Genomic DNA, 19,953 nt, shown 5'->3' with positions numbered 1-19,953 from the left:
CCCCACTGAAATCCATAGGGCTCTGTGGAGGAACAAAGGTCCCCCTCATGGAGAAGTTTGCTGGATCAAGGTCTTGAAAAGAAACAAATCAAGATGTTAATTATATTCATGCTACTTGTAGTAACAATTTTATGGATATTCATATGAATATAACTTGTAATTCTATGGAAGTTCAATTGTAACTTATCATTTACTGTACCATATCTAGTCACTGTATATGATATGTAACCTGTTAGAATTGTCTGACGTGAGAATATTCTGCCACTGCTGTAGCCATTATGCTTCTGTGTTTTTATTAACCTGTGTTAAAAGAACAGTTCTTTGAGTGCTGGCCCCTATCTGTAGTCCATTGTGGTTGTGCATGCACACCATCATCTGAGACTGGAGTGTCCTTCAATCCTGCCTTTCCAGGAAACTGGAGAGGCAGTCGTTCTATACTGCCACTTATGCCCTCCGTCTACTGCATGAGGAGAAGAACTTCACAGGAGTGGATTGAAGGACGCTCCTAGCAAAAATGTTCAGGTCTCTGTCTCATGATGCTCATGCTCAGCCCATGGTGGAATACAGATAGGGATCATGCATCTCAAAGAACTCAAGTTACAGAAAAGTGAGTAGCCTCTCCTTTCAGTTACTATGTGCTCCTTATGAGTTTGGTCTTCTAAATGAAGCATGAGGGATTACACTCTAAATATTATTTCCTGAAAATAGTGACTGAAGTGTCTGTTTTCTAATATGAAAAAAAGGAAGTTCTAATCCTATAATGGAAAAGGGGGAAAACTTGAACATTTAATCTACCCTGTGAGAAAACCAACACTTTGATGAGACCTGAAGTTAGTAGTAAAAGAATGCTACAAGCCATTCAGGCATAGTTTTTTCTACCACTTGTCCATTAAAACAGTGTTTTAAGGCTATAAAATCTACCAACAGAGATGAGACTGACTGACTTGAGTCTCTGTTTACTGTGGTCTTGTGTTTCAACCCATAGTTTTTTGCCTAAAGTGATGTCTGAATTCCATGTTCACCAGTCTACTAACCTCCCAGTCTGCTTTCCTAAACCTCAGGAATTATTGGATGAAACCAAGATGCACAAATTGGATATTAAAAGGGCACTAAATAATAATAGTGATATAACAAAATCCTTTTATTGGTCTCCATAAGTATATTTTGGTTGCATTTGGCTCCCCCTTGGACTTGTCTTGAATTTCTTTTCAAGATTGTCTAAATCAGTTTGGCTGCATAATCAAAATTCTTATGAACTAGAAGGGATGGCATACCCCAAGGTCTAAGAGCTCACTTGTTCTTTGAAATGTATAGGACTCTAATTGGAATTCCATTCATGCAGTTAGGCTACACTACTTTTAACTTAACTGCAAAGTATGGTGCATATTTTGGGAGAGCAGAACTATAGTTTTAAATACTCTGCCCACCATGCAGGATTTATGATTGCCAGTCATTCTCCAAAGAGTAAGGATCTAAAGAAGCAATTCTCAAAAGAAAAAGGAAAGTTACTCCCTCATAACAGAAGTTCTCAAAGTATATTGGTTTTATAGCTCCATTCTCTTTCCCCCACTTTTTCAAAGTCTAGTGTATGGAAATGAAGGTTATTGGAACTACAGTCTCTTTTATCATAGCCTTGCTCCACATGTTTGGATCCATGAGGAGGTGCTCATGTAGCCCCAGCGTTCACTGCTTTGAAGATAGGTCTTGGCTCAAGATGCTGAGGCCCATGGATCCCAAGAATGTTGAGCTATCGTAGTGATGTACTTCAAACTTGTCACTGGTGATTAACCTTCCAGTTTGGCCAACTAACTTTAAAATGCGGCCAGTTCCTTACCTTTATCCTCACATTCATGTTAAGCAAAATAAGATGTTAAATTTGCTGATCAGTTTGTAAGACCAGTTCTGTTCCTAATGCACTAAGTTATGAGACTGATTTTTTTTTCCCTTCTGCAGGTTTTGACTGCTCATGATCTTGTAGATTTTTCTCCTGTTTACAGATGCTTGCATATCTATTCAGTTTTGGTATGTATTACTATGACTTAAAATAATCAAGAATGGTTATATTTTTAAAAGTCTAAATATCCTTTTTCTTATCTTTTGCACTTTGTCAATTTCCAAGTGAGCAAACACATGTGAACACATTTCATCAGAGTCCAACTGTGCTGAACCAGATGAAATAGATCTGACACTGATACTCACAGGACATTCTTGTATGGTTTATTTTTATAGTGCCTAACAGTGTAGCAGTTAGGTAATTACAGTGCATAACTTGTGTGATTTTAAAAATGTTTATGTATGCCTCAACAGATAGTGATGCTTAAAGTGCCAGTCCTTTAACTGTTCCCAATGTTCCTTAATACCTAACTGTTTAAAAATAGTAGAGTAAAACATAAAATAAAAATTTGTCCTAAAACTCACAAAACTCAGGTTCTGGTGGACCAGCAAGCAAATGCCGAAGACTCAGAGATGCTTGCTACCAAACTCATAAGCGTTTTACACTAGGAATCAACAGCAAAGGCCTGACAACACATCCCAGCTGTTGTGGGAAAGTAAAAAATGATGGTCAGTACACAGGGTAACCAGGGCTAAAAAGAGTGATTGTTACTGTCCATGTTCACTATGTGTAACATAATTTTTAAAAAGATTTTCTTTCAAACTCTTAATCCTGCAAACTCAGCCTGAGCTCTGACAGTCAAGATGGATTCGTTCCTTCTCACAAGTTGCTAGTAACAAAGATTCTGCAGGACTAATTAAACCCTCATTTACACCTGTGAAATCTCATTGTTTTCAGGTTATGTACCCCAAAGACACCTGCCTGTGCAGTTTTCCCTTTCTCCTTGCCATTAGTTGCTTTGCAGAAATGTAGTTGATTGGAACTTAAAAAAAAGTCCAGTGATACAAAAGAAGGAATCAAGTATCAGAGGGGTAGCCGTGTTAGTCTGGATCTGTAAAAGCAACAAAGAATCCTGTGGCACCTTATAGACTAACAGACGTTTTGCAGCATGAGCTTTCGTGGGTGAATACCCACTTCTTCAGATGCAAGTGCATCTGAAGAAGTGGGTATTCACCCACGAAAGCTCATGCTGCAAAACGTCTGTTAGTCTATAAGGTGCCACAGGATTCTTTGTTGCTTTTAAAAGAAGGAATAGAATCCAACTCCTTCTGTTAGCTGTGTTGGCTCTGCAGTGTTAACACAAATAAGTAACAGTAAAAGCTTGTTTTGTCACTGAAGTCAGCGAAGTTAAGTGACTGCACCAAAGGAGGAAAACTGTAGTTAATTGCTATTTTTACTTAGTCACTTTTCATAGGAGAATTAAACATTAAAGAGTATTACAGTAGAACCTTCAAGTTACAAATGCCTCAGGAAAGGAGGTTGTTTGTAACTCTGAAATGTTCGTAACTGTGAACAAAACGTTATCTTTGTTCTTCCAAAAGTTTACAACTGAACATTGACTTCATACAGCTTTAAAACTTTACTATGCAGAAGAAAAATGCTGCTTTCCCTTTGTTTTTTTAGTAGTTTACATTTAATACAGTACTGTACTGTATTTGCTTTTTTATTTTTATTTTTTGTCTCTGCTGCTGTCTGATTGCATACTTCTGGTTCCAAATGAGGTGTGTGGTTGACAGGTCAGGTCATAACTCTGGTGTTTGTAACTTTGAGGTTCTGCTGTACCAGCACTTTTAATTGTGAGCAAGCCAATAGGGAGCCAGTACAAAGATTAGAGACCTGCTCCATGCTCATAACAGCCTACCCCACTTAGGGTATGCCTATACTGCAGCTGCAGCACTAGCCATGCTCCAGCTAGCTCACTAAAAATCTAAGTGAGGATGCTGCAGTGCAGGCTTCATTTCTGGCTGCATCAGCCTACCTGACCCCCCAGGTGCACACTCACTGAATTCTACAACATGGCACCTGTGCTTCTATTTTAAATGAGCTAGCTGGAGTATAGCTAGGGTGGGACATCTGCACAAGCTGCAAATCACACGGACTGCAGCTGCAGTGTAGGCATACCCTAAGTGGGGTAGGCTGTTATGAGCATGGAGCAGGTCTCTAATCTCTGTACTGGCTCCCTATTGGCTTCCTCACAATTAAAATTGTGATACTTCTGGGCAGTTGGTGAGGATTGCAATAAGCCTTGTGGATACAATGTAAGGAGAGAGGGGGACAGAGATCCAGGGGTGGCTGCTCAGTGGGTGGGGCAAAGCAGCCTGATTTATTGAATCTAGTCCACAGCTCTTCCCATCCCCCTCTTGCAGTGTGGGCACGATACCTTAGCTCTTTTCCTGGCTCAGCCAACTTCAGTCTCCGTAATCCTGAGGAAGATCCTTTTCATATGAGAGTCAATGGCTAATACAGGGCTTTGTATTTTGAAATAAGAATGTTTAAAGCTTATAATTACAGGCATGAATCCCTAAATCTGATGTCTGCTGTGATGTGGCAGGTCCTGTGGGACACTGCACTTCATCCTATGGGTCTGCCTGCACACTTTATTTTGATGGTGGCCCTGTAAGTTTTTGTTATATCAGTGACCACCCTGTCTCAATGGCGAGATGTCAGGAATAGAAGAGGCCAAAAGATGAGTTGAAAACTCTGAAGAGAAATTAAAAAGACTGGGACTGTTTAGTTTAGAGAGGAGTTGGCTACGTTTATTTACCCTGTCTCATAATACTAGAAGGGAGCAATCAATAAAATTGGAAGGCAGCAGTTTAAAATTAATAAAGTATAATTTAAACTGAAATGATCATAAATAGGTAACAAATTACAACTGATTTTATGGTATGGCAACACACATTTTTTCATGTTTTCTGTGTATATATATGTGCCTACTGTATTTTCCACTGCATGCATCTGATGAAGTGGGTTTTAGCCCACAAAAGCTTATGCCCAAATAAATTTGTTAGTCTCTAAGGTGCCACAAGTACTCCTCATTCTTTTTTCTTTGAAAACTAGTGGCCACTAAATATAACTGAAGCTTAATACGATTTACAAAAAAGATTAGCCATTTATATTATCCAATAATATTGGATAAAACATTAGATTGGATGTGGATAAAAAATTGGAGAGATGTTAAACCCTCTTGCTTCAGGGCATAAAGCTAGTTAACAACTCCTAGGGTTGGGACAAAACTTCCCACTTGAGGCAGGTTATTTCATAATGTTCATTATGAGTTTTTTTCATAATTGCCCATTATGAGGATCTTACGCCTTCCTCTGAAGAGTCTGGTCCTAGCTACTGTTAGAGACAAAATACCAGATTAGATAAATCACTGGTCTGACGTAGTATGGCAGTTTCTGTGTTTAAATGTGAGGGAGAACGCCACCATAATTTGCCAATTTAAACTTGTAGCTTGTAACTATGTATTAGCGAAGTTCAATCTCTGCTTTAGTCTTTTCTTGCCTTTTTTTGGTTCACATTTTTAGTAGCCTAGCTGCAGAGTGTATTTAAGCACTGTAGAGTAGAGTATAACCAGGGCTCAATATGTTCTGTGGAATGCTGTATTTAAATTCTGTAGTAAGCTCCCCCACCCCGTCCCCAACCCTGGGTTCTGTGGTATACAACACTCAATTTTGAAGCAAATAAAAATTATATGGCAGCATAAAATGGAAAAAAAATTCCAAAACAGGATTTCATGTGTGAGCAAATTTCCAATCATTTATCATCCAACATAATGGTCCCTTCTGACCTTAAAGTCTATGATTCTGTTATAAACTGATTCGTTATTTTATGTATGTGAATTTAGGAACTTTTCAAAGATGAACAAGCTGCATCCATTATATTGGGCATTTTCTGTTTTGACTCTCCTTTGCTACTCCTGTGAATACATGGCACGCCACCAAGGCTATTGCTTTAGTCTTTTGATAAGGGTCAGAGGATCTGTTAAAGTGATTTCTATTAAAAACTATAATCTTAGGTGCCTCCAAGTAATCTTGTGTATTGCATGGTATATGGTGGTGATTCAACACCCATCAAGTATTTTACATATCAAATTTAATTTTGTGCATTTGGAAAGAGCAACTGTTCTTTTTCACAGTAGACTTCCAATAAACTCATGCACAAATATGATATTAGAAGTAGAATTCTACATTTCTGCCAATTACTTTATTATGCATTTAAGAATTACATCATACTATTTGTCTGGAAAGTAATGATTTACATTATGATAATAAATGTAAGTGATAATGTCCTGAATAAAATATTACAGTAATAAAAAGTGATTTAGTTAATATGTATCGCACAACATGAAGAACTTGCTTTTTAGAAAGCAAAGTCTTCCACCCCACCCCTCTTTTTTTTATTTCAGCCTTTGCTTCCTTCTGTGGTAGGTTATCTGCATTTTGGGGAAAGAAAACAATATTCTTTGTACACTTGAAAATATTAATTTAGAGCTTTACTTGGATTATTTCTTACTGAAATAGTACGGATTTAAGAATATGCAGGATCTCTTATGTTTTGATTTGAAGCTTTTTGGACTTCCAAGTAATGGAATTCTAAATAGCTCTGACCTAGCAATAACCTCATGGAGTAAAAATGAAACTTAAAAATGCTAAGCTGCTTAATTCTGCTTGCATACAGATTATGTTGCATTCAATAGATAGATGAGTCAGTGTTGTATTGGTTTCAAATGGACAGATGGTTTCCACTGAATGAATCATCTTAATGAGAATACCAGGATGTCGCTTGAGGTCTTAACAATATAATCAATAGGCATAGAGAATATTGTCTATGTATTAAATTTTGAGGACTGTTGTATGACCAAAATCTAAATCTTTAGTCATTATATTTACTAAGTACCAAGAAAGGGTAAGCAAATATAAAATTTTGTTTTACATTTTGCTCAAAGAATGTTAATGCATTCAAGAGTCAGGGCTATATTATGAATTTCTGTAACATTTAGCATATAACTAAACTTCACATGTCACAAAAGTCAACATAAACTAAGTTTCCTGTATATCTTAAAAAAAGTATTGTAGTTAAAGCAGCTGTATTTAAGTTACAGACTAGGAGTTAAGGTTTTTTTAATTTTGATAATTAGTTTGATATTGTTACTTGGTCACTTTAAAAGATTTGTATTTGGTATCATAGCAGCATGACATAAGTAAAAATATAGGCTGAAGGGCACAATTCTCCTCTCTGGTGTACATTGTGGATCTCTTTCATATGCTTTGCACTCATTTCAAGTATGCAGAACTTCCACTGATGTCAGTGGGAATACCATATATGGAACAAATGCAAAATACATGGTTGTGAGTTACAGTGGAGAACTCTGCCCTTAATTTCAGACGTACTTTTTCATCATATGAAGAACATTCCTCTTTTAACCACATTTTGTTTGTCTTGGTTTAGGGTGATGGAGAGACATTTGAAAACTACTACAGAAAGCAAAGAAGGAAACAAGCAAGATTAGTTCTGCAGCCGCAGTCAAGCATGGTAACCAATACTATTTTTATTAAGTTGCACTGACCTGGAATTTTACTTAAATATTTAGTGGTATTTTTATTCCTCAACATTTTTGTTTTTTTACTTAAAGCATGAAACAGTAGAAGGCTACAGAAGATATTTCAGTCAAATTGTAGGGTAAGTTTTCTAAATGGAAATCTGTTGCCCTTATTCCCCCACATTCCTCTCCTCTGTGTAAGACCCATGCCATCGGTATCCAATTGCCACATGGATAATGGCTGCTGCTTCTCTGGAGTGGAGAATTCATCTGTCCTGCACACATATCCTTCCAGTGTAGTGACAGATATAGACTCTCCACTGAGCTGGGCTCCAGTTGGTAGTGGGTGTGCTTCCCACATCCTGTCCAGAACAGTACCAAGGGCCCGATGCAAAGTCCATTGAAGTCCCAGGTGTTCTGTGGACACGGCCTTCCCATGCTTCTGTGCAAAAGGGTAGGATTTGCTCCATACTGTAATAAATATTTGAAAATAACTGTTGGTTATTTAACTTAATTCTTGTAAATTTTTGTTTTAGTTTCTTTGTAGTGGAAGATCACATTTTACATGTAACCCAAGGATTGGTAACTAGAGCATACACTGATGAACTCTGGAATATGGCACTGTCAAAGATCATTGCTGTTCTTAGAACCCATTCGGTAAGTGAGAAGACCTGGTGATAATTCAGTGTAAATCCATTAAAGAGTGTCTGTGTGTTTAAAAGTAGGATAATGTCAAAGTGAAAAATTACACCTACATCATTGTGGGGTTTTTTGTGATTAAAAATTGCTCACATTTGGGAGAGAGCCTGCCAAGCTTTTGTTTTGCCCAGCAGTATCAGGCTGTGAGCCACAGCCATGGGCTATTTGCATAATCCTCCACTGATTTACAACTCTCTGGGTCTTCCAAAAGTGCTCTTAGTCCAGGAGTTTAGAATATGCAGAGTTAATCTGCTGTTATTATTGCAATCTGTCCTCATTAGTTTCAGCTGACCTCTTCATTAGATCAGATTGAATAGTTCATCACTGAAAGCACCACCAGGAAATAATTCCTAATTATCATTCCAAATACCCTGTTTCCAAAATAAACTCTACCAACAAAACCCTTAGAGCTACCCCTTCAATGCCCCTAAAGTAGTATGTTTACATTGTAGTAGAGGCATTACTAAAATATTGAAAATGCTAAAGTGTTATTAACTTAATACTGTATTTAGCTGAATATTTCAGTATTTTTAAAATGTATCTCAAATAGTGAAAGTTACCTCTCTATTATCCACCCACAAGAAAACTGGCCATCAGCATGCTGTTTCTGATCCCCCTTGAAAAACAAGGGAATACAGTCATTGATTGTGATTGACTGCATTTTATCCTGGTAAATTACTTCAAAACTTGCCAAAAGGGTCATAGATGGCATGTTCAGGAAGAAAAATAGAAGATTTGTAACATATACAAAGTGCTGTTATTTCATATCTCAACTTGCCCTTTTCAGTGTTCATTAATCTCTATTAATTCATGCAAAATATGTGCTTAAATCATGGATTTTGGATTTTGTTACCATTTCCCTATTATTATAGGTTGTTTTAGGTTTGAAGAACATTTTATATTTTGTAAATATTTTAGGAAAGGCTGAAAACAATTTGTTTTTTCAAATTGCAACAACTGTATTTTCATTAGGAACATTTTTGGTGAATGCCAGTTAAGTTTTGTTTCCAATCCCCAGCTCATTTTAGAAGGCGCTACTAGCAAGTTCAAATTGTTTAAAGATTTCTAAACCACATATTTTGCAAGGCAGGTGAATGTTTAATCTATTGATTGACAACCATTTATAAAAAAGTGACAGTTTAAAGCATTCAAATGTACTTAAATCTTGTTTCTTATAGAAATAGGACCCTTCATTAAAGGTTTTCTGATATAATTGAAATTGATGTCATTATTTATTCTCAGGCTTCGTAACTCCCATCACAATCAATTATATCATGCTAGTCTGTATTGAGGTGAAGTGGGTGACTAGTGCTCTTCTTCTTTGAAGAGTACTTGCAAGAAGCAAAACCATTAGCTTATTTATATAATTACTTGGAGAGTAAAGACACAAAAAATACTGTAAGGCAGACATGTAGGCTGCATTTCAATCTTGTATTCTCATCCTGCATTACACTGCATGGTCATAAATATTATTTGTATTTTTTTTAATTAAAAAAAGATGATGAAGACCAAAATATTCAGAATTGGGAACATAAAGATAGAAACATAATTGCAGGATAAATGTAGCCTAATTTTTCAGAGGTGCGTCAACAAGTCCCCTTTGACTTCAGTAAAAGCTGCAAATGCTTAACACCTCTGAAAATGAAATCATATTGCTGTAGCTGCCTAATTTTATACACCCAAGTTTGCAGATATTAACATAATATGTAAACATTTTGCTTAGAACTTTTCCCTTTAGAAATGAGTCCTGAAAGTGCTATCGTGTAAACACTGGTTAGATTGAGGCTTAATGTTTGAAAGTACTTTTAAGGTTCCTGATTTAGCAAAACACTTCTGCATGTGCTTAGGTCCCATTGACTTCAATGAATGGAGCTTCAATGCATCTCATTCATGGTGTGACTCCATGGGTGCTCCAGGGCTGGAACACTCATGGAAAAAAAATAGTGGGTGCTCAGCACCCACTGGCAACCTTCGAGTCAGCATCTCTCCCTTTCCCTCCCCTCTTCCCCCCTGCACCTCCTGCTCACTGGTGGCCCTGCTGATCAGCTCCTCTGCCTCCCGCCTGCTACGATCAGCTGTTCTGCAGCATGCAGGAGGCGCTGAGTGGGAGGGGGTGAAGTGGGGGCAAGAAGAGGCAGGGGGAGGAGGTGGATGGGGGAGGGGTGCGGGTGGGAGCTTGGAGAAAGGTGTGGAGGGGAGTCGGGGCCTGGGCGGAGCAGGGGTCAAGCACCCCCCGGGATCTGAGTAAGTTGGTGCCTATGATGGTGTGCATCACTTTTCATATTCCAGCTGGTCTTGTCTGAGCTCTTCCTGTTAGGACAAACTTTGTAATAGCTTTGTGATATGAACAAATACTGTATATAATTGGACTAAATTAAGAAAAGGTGGGTGAGGTAAATCTTTTATTGGACCAGCCTCTGTTGGTGCAAGAGACAAGCTTTCAAGGTTTTCCAGAAGCTGGGAATGAGCGACAGGGGATGGATCACTTGATGATTATCTGTTCTGTTCATTCCCTCTGGGGCACCTGGCATTGGCCACTGTCAGAAGACAGGATACTGGGCTAGATGGACCTTTGGTCTGACCCCCAGTATGGCTGTTCTTATGAAGAGCTCTGTGTAAGCTGTGGAAGCTCATCTCTCTCGTTAGCAGAAGTTGGTGCAATAAAGATATTACTTCACCCACCTTGTTTCTCTAATATTCTGGGGCCAGCAAGGCTACAAGAACACTGCATACATAAATTAAAATATGTAAGTCTAAATTGCTTTTATCAACACAAGAACTTTACTAGTGGTATAAAGCTAGTGAGTTTAACCTACTGTACCACTGCAAGTTGAAAATGTATTTACTGTTTAATTTAAATAACTTTTACAGAATCAATATTTTTTATTTCCAGTCATATTGCACTGATCCTGATCTTGTTTTGGAGCTGAAGAATCTCATTGTTGTGTTTGCTGATACTTTGCAGGTTGGTGTTATTTTGATAATTGAATTAAAATACCTGGAGCCAAATTCTGCCTTTGGATATGCATGTGCAACCACCATTGGTTTCGGTGGAATTGCATGCATGTACCAAGAAAAGAATTAGGTAAGATGTTTTAAATAATGAAAATATCTTACCTAGCTTTCTTCTGCTGACTCCCCCTTAACACAATCTTCTTAATTTGTGCCCATCACACACCTCCTAGGTGTGCAGTTGTGCACTGAAAAAAATCTTTGTCAGTTTTTGTAATTTGTTCAAAAGGGTATTACATAGCATTAAAATAAATGTAAATATTATATTTTTGTAAACATTTCATTTCTAATTTATAGCAAGTAGTATTTCAGTTCAGTCATTGAATTTGCTGCTTGGAAAACCAGTTATGTTTTATTGCTTGTCTGCTCTTGAATCATTGATAAAACAGATAAAACACATTGTTTGATTAAATACCAAGTTAAAAACATTTAAAAGTAATTTGTTACATTTTGCCATGAAAACTGTAGTATTTCTAAAATAAACAGAGTATCAGGTTTACAAATTAGTAGATCTTGTTAATAGTACCTTTACCTGTTGAGTTCTGTAACTTGTACAATAGCGGTACAAAATTGCATGATAAAATAACCCCTCTTAACATATTGAATCACTGTATGATAAGCGATGATAGTAGTTCTTGAATTATTTGTCCTTTTTATTTTTGTACTTTAGGGTTATGGGTTTCCTGTGAATCGACTGTTTGATCTTTTATTTGAAATAAGAGATCAGTACAATGAAACACTGCTTAAAAAATGGGCTGGGTTGTTCAGGTTAGTATTACAAAATGAAAAAACGTCTCAAAATACTCTGTCAATTAGGGTTGGTTTAACTACTCAGTAATTGTGTCTTTGAATCAAATCTACTTTTTTCCGTTAAATTACAAATTTATTTAATTAAATACTAATTTTCTACATTTTTGTTAACCTTGTACAGTATACTATAGCTTGACCCAATAGGACTAAAGGTCTTTTGGCATTTCTATTATGAATTGACCTGAATGGATATAGAACTTGCAAACTGTAAAATTTAATTTCCTCCAGCATGAAAGTTTGCATTCATTTTATACAAAAATTAATATCAGGTTGGGTTATTTTGCTAGAGAAAGGTGGTAAAATTAATAATCTCTTTCCCATTTCAGTAATGCTGTGACTTTTTCTAGTTTAAAAACAACATTGAAAATGAAATATTACAGATTCTCATAGATTGAGTTGGGCTGATGTCATTGTACAATAATTCTAGGCAGTATGACATGGGGAGGCTAACCTTGAGTTATGCTATTATAGGACCATCGCAAAAGTGACGCCTTTAACTTGGACAGGAAGAAGGGTACAGAAAAGGTTATTGTTTTGTTGTTAGTGAGCATTCCTTTGTATCTTTCTTGGCAGAAATTGGGTGCTTTTGATGCAGCTGCTCTGCTTCTATGTCTGCCTTAAAAATAATTTGAGAAGGAAAATGGTAAACCCAGTATTAAGGGGGTTTTGGAGCTTTAATCTGAAGTTCCTGTTTCAGATAGAGAATGATCCCAATATGCCCTGAGTGCATTTACAGTGGAAAAAAATATATTTGTGTTGAACATGTTAACTAACACAATGTTAAACATTCAGTGTAGACTGTCATATTTATTGAGTTAGATGTTCATAGTTAACCATAGGGTAGTCCAGCTAATATGAAGTCCCTGTCTATACTGATTTATATGATCTGAAGAGGAATTAGAAAGTACTAAGCTGTGTTTTGCATTGTGTTAATTAAAATATGTTCTAAAATGGTGTAATATTCCAGTATGGACAAACCTTCTAGGGTCAGGTAGACTGTGAAAAAGTAATTGCATGGATAAATGCGATCCCAGTGCTCTAGTAAGTATTACTCAATTTCCCAAAATGCTGTTTGGAATTCTGGAGCAATATTGAATTCAGTTCTCCACTTTTGGAATGTACATCCAATCTGATGTCAGTGAAAAGCTTTGTATTCATTTATGTATTCACTTATTTATGATGTTTTTAAGTATTAATCCATCTCCTGACTGTGCTGATTTTGCTAACTGAACAGGGATATATTTGAAGCAGATAATTACAGCCCTATCCCTGTAGCAAATGAAGAGGAGTACAAAATAGTGATTAGCAAATTTCCTTTTCAAGATCCAGAACTTGATAAGGTAAGAACAAGTTTTATATTACAAAAGTTTACTTTAAACCAATTAAATAGAGTTAGGAGCGTAATGAATTTTGTAATTAAAAAGTAATTAAAGTTTTAATAACAAGGTAGATTAAGAGGCTAAATCACCTTTTTCATGGGTAATTATCTAGTTATAAATAAACATGAAAACATAATCAACTTTTAATAATTAATACATTTTTTGTTTAGTGACAGTTAACTTTTAAGTTTTGCTACAGCATATCAGGTTTCATGAACCACAGTCTATGATGTACCGTAGCATTACAAAATGTAACAAACAACTACAAGGTCTATTAAAATATATTTTTTTGTAAATTAATTATTTGGGTGCTGCTCATCTTATTTGTTATGTGGGACAAAACATACCTGAGGTTCTTCCCTATATGAACTGTGTGTGTTCCTTTGAGGCCTTAGCATTCCAGTAGAGAGTTCTTGTGGATTTCTCTATGTACAGCTACAAAATTCTTAAAAAAAATTTGCTCCCTCAAAAAAAAGATGAGACTAGTATGATGTGCAAGCCAAATGTGTTGTGTAGGTAGTAGCAGACAGGAAGTAGAAGACCCAGTTTTGTGGTATTATTTATATCTCACTAGTTCCTAGAAGCCCTAAACAAAACTGAGACCCAAATAGACAGCTATTCCCACTGTTTACCATAAAACAGTTTTTATAGGGTCCACCACTGTAGGTATCTTCTTAGTCTTGCAGATATTTTGAATCTGCCATTCAGCTGTCATTTATCTTTACAAATGTAACAGCTGGATACCATGCGTATGTTACTGCAGTGAAATGAAAGAAGATTAAAGAGAGTTTTATGATGCTTAATGAGTGTAAGCTTTATAGATGAACATATATGATGGACTATAACAATCTATTAAAAATGTTAGGATGGTCATGACTTTGATAGTACTTTACCTCACTGTCATACTATGTTTACCTTTTCAAATTATTTTTTATTAATAATCAGTTTTCTTAGCTGTATTATAATAAAGCATTACCAAAATCGGAAACAAATAAATAAAACACAATATTAGCAATATATAGCACACCACATAGGTCTTACATTCAGTCTTATGGATAGTATTTGTCATGACAGACTTAGCCAATAGAGTGCCTTAATTTTATATTGTATTAAACCACTATAACTGTTCTATTACTTATACAAATACACAATCTTAGACCATCCACTGTGCATATAAATGAGCCATGAGAATTCAAAAATGAGTACTTTGACAATGAGGGTAGATTGTCATTCACTAAAAAGGGAATACATTCTATGAACCATTAGTTTTCAGTTTGATTTATAACTCGGAAAGGCACTGTCATTTTAAACTAAACAACACTCGGTTTATAGATTTTTCTGTGGACCAAATTTCAGTCTAGTGTGCTTGAGAATACAGCTGGGAACTGGGAGTTGCGGCTTCTGTTCCCAACTCTGCTATTGGCCTGTTTTGAGGCATTGGGCAAGTCACTTTACATCTGCACGCTTCTGCTAATTCATCTGTAAAATGGGGGATAATGATTCCTACACATTTGTAAAGATCTTTGAGAGCTATAGACAGGAGTGCTGCCAGCTTTTTTGACGCCCTAGGCGGCGGAAGGTCCCGCCCCCAAAATGGCACCCGACAGAGGTGGCGGACGGTCCCGCCCCCGAAATACAGGCGACGACCGGAGTGGCTGACGCCCCCCAAAGATTAGCGCCCTAGGCGACCGCCTAGGTCTCCTAATGGGTTGCACCAGCCCTGGCTATAGATCTAAAGCACTGCATAATGCAGGATATTATTAAAAATAACATGCTCTAGATTGTTTTATCTCTTGTGTGTCCATTACTTCTTTGTCAAATAGAGCTACTGCTCTAGTGTGTTCTTAAATTGAAATATGTTTATATTCATATAGCATAATGCGTACATTCATGGCCCTTGCACAAAAAGTATCTTAGTTTTCTGGTGACCATTGTTTGAAGCATCCCTCTCTAAGGTACTGGGTTTTGCAGGACATTCTGCAGTTTGGTGCAATCAAGCTGTCTGTTTTACTTGACCACAAAGGTAGGTAGTGTTCTGCAGACATGCGAGAAACTTCTTCACAGAATACCCTGTGTCCTAGGAGAAAATGCACTGAGCTAAGAGCCAGGAGGCCATGAGTTAAGATATTGCCTTTGTTGACTGCTGTTTATATTCCCATATACTTGAGAGCTCTATGCTGCCTAAGGGCTGCAAGGCAGTCAAATAGTAGCCTGCATCATTTTACAAATAAGTTAACAGAGAGGTTGCATAAGGCCACTTTAGGCAGAGTTGGGAATAGGGACCAGATCTGTAATATGGCAAACCCAAGTCTTATGCACCTAGTTATATTGACTTTTAGATTGAGTGTGCTAAACCTGTAATGTTTTGTTTATACAATCTCTAATTACTGTGTTACACTCCCCTCTTACATTCAGGGATACAACCCATGATTTCTGATCATTGTTATTCTCCTGCTGTCTAGCAAATACTTGTGTTACCCACTGGGAAAGTGGATAGTGTGGCCTCCTGTAGTGGTTGGTCCTCACAGAGGATAAACTACTCCTGTCTCTCCAGTGGTAGAGGATCTGAAGGTTCTAGGTTTAAACCCTGCTGATAACCCTTGTGGGGAGTCTGTTTAATGGCATGATAGAACTTGTTTTTTTCAGTTTTCTTTTTTTTTTTTAAATGGTCTGTTCAATTCTCACACAGCGAGAAACAGGTTTTGTAGTTAAAATAGTACATGATCATCGGTCAGTGATAGTGTGATGTACAGCACAATACGGATGTCCCACATTGTGGCGATTTGTTCCACATGTTGGTAGGTTTGATGGCTGAGAGGTGTGGTTTGAAGAGTGTCAAGTTAAGTAATCCATCTTTTTTTACACCATAACTATTACATGGTGACACTAATCTGTTGTTACCTCCATTTTCTTGTGTGAAGAGACCTGATAACTGTCTTGTGGTAATTCCAGTTGTGAATTATCATTGTCCTTGCAGAGGGGTTAAATTCTTCAGTCAATGGAAGTCAGTGGTCATTGAGAATTCAATTATAATGAATTCCATACAGAAAAGGCTGTTATTTTGGGTTTAATAAAATATTTGTTTTCTTTTTATAGTACAAAATAAATGTAAAAGGTATCAGTGTGATATGTTATTTCTTATAAATTACTATGGCTTACAAAATATATTTATCATTAATTTGAAATTGTATTATGATATTTAAATGAAATAATATATACGTATTGGTTGAGATTTGCACAGCAGCCTACAGCATGTATGCACAGTAAAATTAATTGAATATTTGTGTCTAAATCTCCTAGGCTGCTGTGCAAATCTCAACCATTGTATATCATTTGAACTTTTTTTTTTAACTTGATCTGAGAACTGCACAATTCTTCCTTAAGTGCTCGTCCATATAAATGTTCCACTCTTGGTGTGTACCTGTCTCATGCACATGAGATTGAAGTCTTTGGCCAACAGTGTCTTTTGGAGCCACACTTGTGCCCTGAGTGTGTCCTTGTGCTCCTATACCAAGGGCATAAAGGGTAGAGCAGCCCAACTGCTGCTCACTTCCTTTTTACCACCTGTGGTTGTGAGATGGAGTTACTCAGTATCCATACCTAGACACATCCCTTAGCTGTTTACTCTTCTCCAGTTTTGTGTAAATATTAGTGTCAGTTTAGGAATAGTTAATTAGAATTAGTTGTTCACTGGAACATTTTTGATAAATTTTAATTTGAAGAAGTTTTTATTTTCTTCCCTTACTGGGATCTTCTTCCCAACACTGGGGCTTCAGGGTGTCTAACGCCACGTCTCTTGATTTTAAGTAATAACCTTTCTGCAAGGCAGCAATACCTATACGTGATGGTCTCACCAGGTGCGTTTTTTTGTTGTTGGGAATCTCATATCCCCAGCATGTCTTCCATCTGTAAATCCTTTTCTAAAAGGATTTTGAAGGCTAGGGAGGTTCATGTATAGCTGTTTTCATTGGGTTGTTCTATGCAACCAACTTAAGATCTGGGTACTGCTGACTCCACTGGACAAATTGCATATCAGTACAGGAGTGCCCCTATCAGCATGGGTTCTTGGAGCTCTTGAGCCACATCCTCTAATGCCCCAACTTTGAACTCAGTAGGACAGTTAAATCTAAGTCCTCACAAGGAAAGGAGCATCACTCCTTGGGTAAAGTGAAAGGCAGGTTTCCTATTAAAACCTCCAGTGAAAAGAGGTCCAAGTCACCTCACAGATCCAATTCCCAAGAGATTCCTCAGCCCAAATTGATTACTAGCTGGTATTGGACTGCTGGTACCGTACTGGCATGGTACTGGACTGCTGGTACCGTATTAGCATGCTAAATCAGTGGCTACCTTGACACCAAGTAATTCAGCTTTAGCAGCCCCTCCCTTAGACTTTGAATATTAATTTTTCTCATCTTCTGAGTCTCAGCATAGTGGACAGGAATCCCTTACTTTTTTCTCTAGGGCAACTTCCTACAAATTGTATGGGTTGGAAAAGGAATTGAGGGTTTCATTTAGATCCATATCCCATCGGGAGAATAAGGGTAGGCCTCCCCGGTATCCTCCTCTGTGGCCCTTGAGTCTCCATTCATATAACATCCTAAAATGGCCCTATTGGAATCCTTGGGGTTCTTATCACCCAAGACAACATACCTATATACCACCACCTACAGGGATATCCTACTCTCGTACTTGCCACTGGAAAGGCATCAAGGTCCGATGCTTCTTTTGCAGACATATATTGCAACCCCTCTTTAACTATACTATGAGAACCCACCTCCTTGTGAGTCACCAAGGGTGGGATGGACATAACTATATGAAAGAAAGAAAGAAAAGTTGCTTACCCTACAATAACTGAAGTTCTTTGAGATGTTTTGTCCATATGTATATTTTCCACAATCCTCCCTTCTTCCCTGCTACTAGAGAGTCCTATAATATCTGTATTTTGTGGTAGCGAAGGAACTGAGTGGTGGTTGGGCCACTCCACCCCTTATGCTATCGATACAGGAGCACAAGGACGTTTGGTGCATGACAGCTCCAATGGATGTGCTGACCAAAAGACTCCCAAATCAAGTGCCTGAGGCACATGTGCACCAAGAGTCAAATATATATAGAGAGAACACATTTTGAACAACTCCAGTTACTGTAGGATATGAAACATTTCTGTTTTCTGTGCCTCTTTCCCTCCCTAGTCCTTTTCTGGCCTATTTAGACTGAAAGCTCTTTTGGGCAAGAACTGTTTTTACTGTGTGTTTGTCCAGTAGGGTCTCAATCTTGTCTGGAATTGTTAGGTTTTATTGTAATGCAAATAAATAATTTCTGTTATGTTATAAATTATTTTCATAAGTGTGATGGTCAGTCTAATACATGCCCATGTTTATATTTGATGAAAAGCAGAAACAAAAATAAATTGGATTAAAATATTTAAATTATAGTATTTGGCATTTATTAGATTGCCACGTGTAATGTGAATATCTAGTTAGAATCAAAGTTTGAAGTATAATGTAGAATTAATGTTTTGTTTCCATAGCAATCCTTCCCAAAGAAACTCCCAATGTCTCAATCGGTGCCTCAGATTTATATCCAGGTTAAGGAGTTTATCTATGCAAGCCTTAAATTTTCAGAGTCACTTCACCGCAGGTAAGCATTGATACAGTGGCATATATATATTGTCTTGGCACATGCATGTTATTTTTGTTTTATAATTGGAAGATAATGAGCTATACATACAATGTGATCAAATGTAGCATGTGTATATCATATGTGTATGATAGTTTTGCACAGAAAACTGTCTAAAACTTTAGTATCATGTTAGACAGTGTTTACTGGTTTGAGTTGTATGGAGGTTTTCTTCATTTAAAAAAATCATGCAGTAGTTGAAAAAAGTAACCCGGAACTGGATAGTTCAGCAAAAGCTCTTTGTTTTGCTAATGCAGATTGGTTTTGCTGGTATCTACAATATAGCTGTGGAAATTTTACTCTGAGAGGGTCAGTGAAAATAGAGAAAACTTAAATAGAGTGCAAGAAGAAAAGGGAAAATGACATACAGATGAATAATTATCATTTGTAAAAGTTTTGTTCTAGTTAATTCATGGAAGTCCTATGGCCTGTGTTATACAGGAGCTCACACTGGATGAACACAGTGGTCCTTCTGGTTTTATAATCAGTGAATCTCCGAGTTAAATGCCAGCCACCTGCATCAATGGGTGGGGGAACTTGATGGGGCCAGCAGTGTAAGTGGGACAGCCAATCGCCTGTTTAGAGGATCAGGAACAAGTTTTTTCTTCCATGAGCAGAGACCCAGGGTGTATTTTGTCTTCCGTGCAGCACCTTCAAGCTACAGTAAGTTGAGCAGGAACACACTTAGTGCCTAACTGAGGTACTGGGGTGGAGTTGTTTGTTTGTCACAACTTGCGGCCTCTTTCCAGTGCAATTAAGAGAATAAAATGAACGTTCCCAGAGGTAACAGACCTGGGATTTTGGTGCTGGGCCTTGAGCTCATGTGATAGGGTGAAACCTTGTGGCCTTTGCGGACCGAGGTCACCTCCAAGTTGCACCCTCTGTCCCCTTCATGCGGAAGGGGATGTGCTAGGATTCAGACAGAGCTGACTCTTGTG

The 19,953-nt window shown here is 37.5% G+C and overlaps 1 protein-coding gene and 1 long non-coding RNA gene across 9 annotated transcripts in view; one reads left to right on the top strand and one right to left on the bottom strand.

The window, feature by feature from the left end:
• Positions 1 to 19,953, top strand: part of EXOC6 (exocyst complex component 6) — a 192,265-nt gene that overhangs the window by 72,504 nt on the left and 99,808 nt on the right. For all 8 annotated transcript variants that reach the window (XM_045023841.1, XM_045023843.1, XM_045023842.1 and 5 more), the window contains exons 8-15: positions 1,954 to 2,022; positions 7,349 to 7,432; positions 7,533 to 7,579; positions 7,976 to 8,096; positions 11,032 to 11,103; positions 11,821 to 11,918; positions 13,195 to 13,300; positions 18,867 to 18,976. In XM_045023841.1, coding sequence (XP_044879776.1) covers positions 1,954 to 2,022; positions 7,349 to 7,432; positions 7,533 to 7,579; positions 7,976 to 8,096; positions 11,032 to 11,103; positions 11,821 to 11,918; positions 13,195 to 13,300; positions 18,867 to 18,976 — 707 coding nt within the window. The remainder of the gene's footprint in view (positions 1 to 1,953; positions 2,023 to 7,348; positions 7,433 to 7,532; positions 7,580 to 7,975; positions 8,097 to 11,031; positions 11,104 to 11,820; positions 11,919 to 13,194; positions 13,301 to 18,866; positions 18,977 to 19,953) is intronic.
• On the bottom strand, positions 7,499 to 11,341 carry LOC123374194. Its single transcript, XR_006581027.1, has 3 exons — positions 11,256 to 11,341; positions 8,699 to 8,754; positions 7,499 to 7,910 (listed from the first exon to the last, which is right to left on the bottom strand). It is a non-coding gene; the product is annotated as an uncharacterized LOC123374194 (long non-coding RNA).

The sequence above is a fragment of the Mauremys mutica genome, chromosome 7, assembly GCF_020497125.1.
Source record: "Mauremys mutica isolate MM-2020 ecotype Southern chromosome 7, ASM2049712v1, whole genome shotgun sequence".
Taxonomy (NCBI): Eukaryota; Metazoa; Chordata; order Testudines; family Geoemydidae; genus Mauremys; species Mauremys mutica.
This window is presented reverse-complemented; position numbering and strand designations above follow the sequence as displayed.